This window comes from Leptonychotes weddellii, chromosome X (genome assembly GCF_054177405.1).
Source record: "Leptonychotes weddellii isolate Sample4059 chromosome X, ASM5417740v2, whole genome shotgun sequence".
Taxonomy (NCBI): Eukaryota; Metazoa; Chordata; class Mammalia; order Carnivora; family Phocidae; genus Leptonychotes; species Leptonychotes weddellii.
Window position 1 is genome coordinate 66348838 of NC_138385.1, and position 7647 is coordinate 66356484.

General features: G+C 36.5%; 1 protein-coding gene across 1 annotated transcript in view; it reads left to right on the forward strand.

Annotated features, from left to right (window-relative positions):
- Nucleotides 1-236: 236 nt before the first annotated feature.
- Nucleotides 237-7647, forward strand: part of WNK3 (WNK lysine deficient protein kinase 3) — a 34153-nt gene continuing 26742 nt past the window's right edge. The window contains exons 1-5 of the mRNA XM_081807950.1: nt 237-242; nt 1211-1366; nt 1479-1530; nt 2784-2921; nt 3300-4243. Coding sequence (XP_081664076.1) covers nt 237-242; nt 1211-1366; nt 1479-1530; nt 2784-2921; nt 3300-4243 — 1296 coding nt within the window. The remainder of the gene's footprint in view (nt 243-1210; nt 1367-1478; nt 1531-2783; nt 2922-3299; nt 4244-7647) is intronic.

Consider the following 7647-nt stretch of genomic DNA (forward strand, 5'->3'; position numbering starts at 1 on the left):
AAAAAAAAAAAGAGCTTTTTAAAAACAAATCCATTGCCTGGGTTCCTAATTAAAACAGAATCTTTGCACATAAGGCCTAAGCATCACTAGTTTGTAAAATACCCCAGGTAATTCTAATGTGTTAGCTACTGATATATCATCTTACAAATAGGTGTTTAAGTAATGCTCATCATTTCTTTCAGTTTTCATATTTTCTTTGAATTGAGGCTTAAGTTAGTAGTTTTGCCCTGTTTTTAATGCGGGTAAGTAAGGGTGGAAGGAAGAGTACTTAATGCTTTTGTTTCTGACAGTTTTCTTTAGATATGCGTTCCTGGAGAAACAGAATTAAACATTTTAAAAGTTAATAATGTTAGTTCTGCCTCTTGTTTTTGTTTTCAGTAAATATTTTATTGATCTAATAATTGTTACACAGGAAGTAAAACTAAAATTCTTTAGTAACAGTTCTTCTTTTTTTAAAATTTACATATATTATTTGTTTCAAAAATACAGGTCTGTGATTCATCCATCTTACACAATTCACAGCACTCACCATAGCATGTACCCTCCCCAATATCCATCACCCAGCCACCCCATCCCTCCCATCCCCCCTCCATTCCAGTTCTGCCTCTTGTTTAACATAGTATTTTCTGAACTCTCCAGTTCTTTATAACCTTTAGAGATGTTTCATTTTGTGATTTAAAAACTTGGGTTTGGACATCCTAGTGGTAATCAGAAACATTGCCTCAGTTATGTTCCTCAAATGATAATTTATGGAATGTGAGATGTTTTTAAAATGCTGGCTTTTTCTATGGTAGGTAGTACCAATCTGACAAATGTCAGTGGTCTCAAAATAAGAATAAGTTAATGTTTTATGTGGCATTTTAGTGTGGTCTTTTTTTTTTAAGATTTATTTATTTTAGAGAGCACAGGAGTGCAAGCCGGGGGAGGGGCAGAGGGAGAGAATCTCAAGCAGACTCCCCGCTGAGTGTGGAGCCTGATGCTGGGCTCAGTCTCAAGACCCTGAGATCATGACCTGGGCTGAAACCAAGTGTTGGACGCTCAACTGACTAAGCCACCCAGGTGCCCCAGTGCTGGTTGTTTTTAATTCTGTTGTGGCCTTTGTATCTAAATACTTAATTTTCATTTATTTTTCTTTAAGGTAGTCACCATTGATACAATATTATAATTTTGAGAAACTAAATTTAATAGACTTACTTTTACTTTTGGACAGGTTGAAGATAACTTTGTGCTAGAAAATGAGAAAGAAAAATTCGTAGAAGAATTGAGGGCTATTGTAGGTCAAGCCCAGGAGATCCTTCATGTCCACTCTGCTGCAGATAGACCCATTGGAATTGACTCTATTATTGTGGAATCCAACAATAACCAAGTAAGAGCAGTTATTTAGCAGTTATTTAGTCTTACCAGTTATTTAGCAGTTATTTAGTCTTCTCAGATATATATCAAGAACTTCTTTATTTATCTATTCATTTTTAATTCAGACAGGATCATCTGAACAAGTACAGATAAATTCTGCATCCACTCAAACCAGCAGTAAGTATATTTCATAAAATTTACCATGTGGCTTTTGAAGCAAGACATTTGGAAACTTTAATTTACATACCTTCATTGGGAAAGATGTTAGCCAATAAAGGAAATTAATGAATTGTTAATGTAGGTTTTCCCACACTTGGAAAGGCCTTTTTAGCCCAGATGTAAGAAGTAAAACCATTCTCCAGATTTACTTCAAGTGTTAATTTATTTCTGAGTTGTTGCATGGTATGTTACCAGAAAAGCAATCACAGTACTGATGACCTTTAACGGCTTTACTGTTTGAAATTAATTGGTAAGTTGATTTTTTTAGCCACTGATATGATTTGGACAGGACCTTTCTTAACTAATATCACTGTGTTCTAAGTTTGCCTCATGTTTTAATATAGTCATTTATATCTTGATTTCCTTCCACTTAGTGTTATACTTCTACCTGCTGTGATCACTGATAAGTTTTTGTAAATCAGATACTAGCTAAACTTCCAGGGACTAAAAATGGGGTCTTCTGTTTTCTTTTCTGATGACTTTATCTCTCCATTCTTTTCAGCTCTGGTCATGGTTATATTTAGAGTATCTGGGAGGGGGCGAAGAGCCATAGACAAATGAGGACCTGTGAAGGAATTATAACAACATGAAGAAGCAACAGGTGGTGTGGGAGTCATGAAATCAGATACCATTACCCTGAAATTTACTTTGTGTTAGGATGCCAAGGTCCTCCTCTGTTCTTTCTCATTAGGAGGAATTTGAGCAGATTTCTGACTGATAAAGTATGGTAAAGTTTATAAAAAAGAATTACTTATTTGAATAAGTTTACAAAGTAGGAATAAAGATGTGGGTACTTTATTTTTAAGTTGTCATATAGTAAAATTGATTTTTTCCTCTTGGTGTATAGTTCTATAAATTTTAATACTCACAGATTTGTGTAAGCATCATCATAATCAGGATGCAGAACAGGAGATATAGGTTTTATTGGAGAAAGTGCTTTCCATTTTTTCCCCAAAATGTGTCCTGCTTCTAATTGCTATTGATACAATGTTTGTTTCATAGATTTAAAAATCCTTCCCTAACAATATCTTGTGCTTAGTTCTTTAGAGTATTTGCCAGCGTTGGGAGGTCTGGTCTTATAAATTACACATATCGTAGTGCTGTTGGAAATGGAGATACAAGACAAATTGGTATTTTAACATGGTTTCCTTAATAGGGTAAACATGTTGACAATTGCTTAGCATATTGATTTTTGCTAATTCTTTCTACAGATGAATCTGCTCCACAGTCATCCCCAGTTGGTCGGTGGCGATTCTGTATCAATCAAACAATAAGAAACCGTGAGGCTCAATCTCCTCCTTCTCTTCAGCAGTCCATGTCTACAGTTCCTGGGCTATCTCTACTTCCTGGTAAGTGTTCATTGTCTGCCAACTTTCTCCAGACTTGGAGGATTTACAAAATATATACCATATCTTTAATTTGTGTTCACGGGTATTTTATTCTTATGAGAATTTTCATAAGCATTATTGAAGATGTTATTATTAGGGTATAACTTAAGCCATTTTAAAATGTAATATTTTTCAAATATAATATTTATGGAAAAAAATAAAGAAGAAGTTTTTATTCCTTGACAGGTTGAATTCTGTGTATTTTGAGTCTTATTTATAAGACTTATTCACACAGGTTCTTGTTTGTCCCTTGCTCCTCTTGTCCCCTTTGAGTTTGGTTACTAGTCCATGCTTTGTATTTATTAATATGTGCCTAGCTATTCTTTGTTATTGTTCCAGGTCCAAGAACCACAAATAATAAGGAAATATCACAGGACACACTGCCCACTCTAGAAAGTAATCCATGCCAGCGTGTACTTTTTGCCTCCAAATCAGAACTCAAGGATGTAGTTGATGGTAAGATGTCTGAATATGCCAGTGTAGAAACTAAGCAGCCAGCTTTATTTTATCGAGTGGAAGATGACAGGCAGATAATGGCACCAGTTACTAGTAGTTCAAGTTACACTGCTACTTCAGTTCGTGCAGTTCCAGTTGAATGCGAGGGACTCACCAACCAAGCAGGCATATTTCTACCTGTATATCCATGTCACCAAGCTGCCAGTCAGGCTGATGTACTTATGGTCCCTCCTGGCGAGTCAACTCAGATTGCTGGTAACTCTCTTACAACTCTGGCATTTATGTCTGATCAAAAGCCTCAATCCTTAGCAGTGCAGCAGCCAACTATGGATGCAGAGTTTATTTCCCAAGAAGAAGAAACCACAATGAACACTGAAGCAAGTTCTCCTAAGATGGTCATTCCCACTCAGACCCCTGGTCTTGAACTAAATACCCTTCTACCCGCTACTATCCTGGAATCAGATGGGGAAAGACCTCCAAAAATGGAGTTTGCAGACAACCGAATTAAAACTCTGGATGAAAAATTAAGAAACTTGCTCTACCAGGAGCATAGCATATCTAGCATCTATCCTGAGAGTCAGAAGGATACCCAAAGCATAGACTCTCCATTTTCTTCTTCTGCTGAAGATACGCTCTCATGTCCAGTGCCAGAAGTCATAGGCATCAGTCACAGTGGAATTCAAGATAGTCCTGCACAGTCCCCTAATTTTCAGCAGACAGGCTCTAAGATTCTGTCCAATGTGGCTGCAAGTCAGCCTGCTAACATATCAGTATTCAAAAGGGACCTGAATGTGATAACTTCTATACCCAGCGAATTATATTTACATGTAAGTATTATTCTTTCTAATCAATTTCTTATCCTTATACTTTTAAAGAAATTCTTCTTTTCTAAAGTTATATCCTCTGAAGTGAAATTGTCTGTGTCACAGGATTCTGAGGTCACAGGTATTTAAGAAGGCCATGACTTTGGCTGCAGGTGCCCGGAATTTCTAGATAGAGACGACAGAAGTATCTTTGGTGAGAGAGCCCTCTGGTGAATTAGCTAGGAACTTGCAAGGATGTCGTTTTTGTATTAGTGACAGAACAGGACTGATTTATAGATTGTTTTAGTGGATAGGAAGAACTGACATTTAGATTTCCACTTAAAAGTGCCCGTTACCAATTTCCTTTCTTAAAAGTTTATGGTTTTAGTTTAATCTTGTTTGGTGAGTTTTATTTGAAAAAAAAAAACTTATTAATTTTTTAAGTTTTTATTTAAATTCTAGTTCACATCCAGTGTAATATTCGTTCAGGTGTACAATATAGTGATTCAACACTTCCACCCAACACCCTGTGCTCATCACAAGTACCCTTCTCAATCCTTATCGCCTATTTAGCCCCTCCCTCCACCCACTTCCCCTCTGGTAACCATCAGTTTGTTCACTAGAGTTAAGAGTCTGATTCTTGATTTGCCTCTTCCCCTACCCCATGTTTGTTTGTTTTGTTTCTTAAATTCCACATATGAGTGAAATCATACGGTATTTTTTTTTAAGTTATGTAACATAGGAACTTAATTTCCCTTTTCTATTCCTTCAAATCACAGGAGTAATGACTATCTGGTGTTTATCCACTATTTGGTACTTATCCTTCTTAAGCTTACATGGATCTATTTACATACCTATAACTTTTTTTAAAGATTTTATTTATTTACTTGACAGAGAGAGACACAGTGAGAGAGGGAATATAAGCAGGGGGAGTGGGAGAGGGAGAAGCAGGCTTCCCGCGGAGCAGGGAGCCCAATGCGGAGCTCAATCCCAGGACCCTGGGATCATGACCTGAGTCGAAGGCAGACGCTTAATGACTGAGCCACCCAGGCGTCCCCTACATATCTATAACTTTTTATTTACAAAGATAGGATTGTGCTATATGCATATTGGTCTGCAAATTTATCTTGTCATTTTTACAGTATATCATAGATATATTTCTAAATCTTCACCACTGTATCTCTTTATTATTATTACATAAGTAATATATGTGTGTATATAAAATAAAATCCATCCCACTTCCAAACCTATAGACATAGCTGGTAATGAATCTTTGCAGACGTAGGTTTTTTTTTTAATTTTTTAAATTTATTTACTTGAGAGAGAGAGAGACAGAGATAGCTAGAGAGAGAAACGAGCTGGGAGGAGAGGGAGAAGCAGGCTCCCCACTGAGCAGGGAGCCCGATGCGGGGCTCCATCCCAGGACCCTGGGATCATGACCTGAGCCGAAGGCAGACGCTTAACCGACTGAGCCACCCAGGCGCCCTTTGCAGACATAGTTTTAATTAATATACAAATATGTGTATAATCATACTTCTCTTTTTTAAAGATTTTATTTATTTATTTGAGAGAGAAAGAGAGCACGAGTAGGGGGAGGGGTAGAGGGACAAGCAGACTCCCTGCTGAATGGGGAGCCCAACTTGGGGCTCGATCCCCCCCAAGATCATGACCTGAGCTGAAGTCAGATGCTTAACCGACCGAGCTACCTAGATGCCCCAATCATACTTCTTTATTACATATTTACAAAGACATAGATATATATGTTTATATATGTCTATTTCTCTACATACATGTGCTGTTCTGCATTTTTTTCAATTATGAACATTTATCCATGGTGGTACACGTAGTTCCACCTCACTTACGTTTTTTATTTTTTAATTTTTTTAAAGATTTTACTTCTTTATTTGACAGAGACACAGTGAGAAAAGGAACACAAGCAGGGGGAGTGGGAGAGGGAGAAGCAGGCTTCCCGCTGAGCAGGGAGCCTGATGCAGGGCTTGATCCCAGTACCTGATCATGACCTGAGCCGAAGACAGACACTTAACGACTGAGCTACCCAGGCGCCCCTCACTTACGTTTTTTAAACAATGGCATAATATTCCCTTGAATAGATCTAACTTAAAGATTTGTATTGTTATTGGGGCACCTGGGTGGCTCAGATGGTTAAACGTCTGCCTTCGGCTCAGCTCATGATTCCAGGGTCCTGGGATCGAGCCCCACATCGGGCTCCTGACTTAGCGGGGAGTCTGCTTCTTCCTCTCCCTCTGCCTCTCCCACTGCTCATGCTCTCTCTCTCTCTGTATCTCTGTGTCTCAAATGAATAAATAAAATATTTAAAAAAAAAGATTTGTATTGTTGTAAACTAGTAATTTTAAATTATGTAATTAATATATAAACAGGAAAGCAATTCAGAAGGATAGAAAATGAAAATTATATTAACAACTTCTTATATCCCCTTCTACTCCCCAAACACTGTTAAGTTCCTGGTTTTAATTCTTGAAGTCATTGCCATTAATAACTTGTAAACAATATACTTATTCATCTATTTTTTGATTTAATAATTTTTGGCAATACCTAATAATTCACTGCTATTAAGGGTGAGGAAATTATATATTTTCCCTTTCCTCTTCTTTCCCATACACCTCCCAGTTTTTATTACTTGTATTACTTTTTAATACTGGCAAGGTTTATAACATCTACATTTTTTTCCTGTAACACTGGCTGGGCTTTGTAGGTTGATTTGAAGAATTGAAGGTCAGTAAACAGCATTTATATTATGATTATATGTGTTATCTGATGATCATGTAATAATATTAGAACCATAAAAAATGAAATATAATTTTCTGTCATTTAAATTTTGTTGCTCAAAGGATAGCCTTTCAAATGTCAAGGTCAAATGGATTCTTTTGTTTAAGTGTCCATTGGTACTTCTGGATCAAATTTACTTGCCACTCTTTCTGGTGTCCTAGAATTCCTTTTTCTCCCCTCCCTGAAATGCTTCTATGAGTAATATTTTTAAATAAGTTGCATGGGTGACTAATTTGATTTTTTTTAAGTCCAAAATTGCCTTTATTTTGCTTCACACTTGATTAAGTATACATGGTAGGATCATTTTGAGTTAATTTTTGTATATGGTGTGAAATAAGGGTTCACCTTCATTCTTTTGCATCTGACTATCCAGTTGTTCCAGCACCATTGTTATTCTCTTTGTTGTTATTATAAATGGAATTGTTTTCTTAATTTCCTTTTCAGATTTTTCTTTGCTATTGTATAGAAATACAACTAATTTTTAAGTGTTGATGTTGTATCCTTCAGTTTTGCTGAGTTTGTGTATCATTTAGGATTTTCTGTATAATATATAAGATCATATCGTCTGTAAAAAGAGATAGTTTATTTCTTCATTTCCTGTTTTTCTTTATTAACTTTTC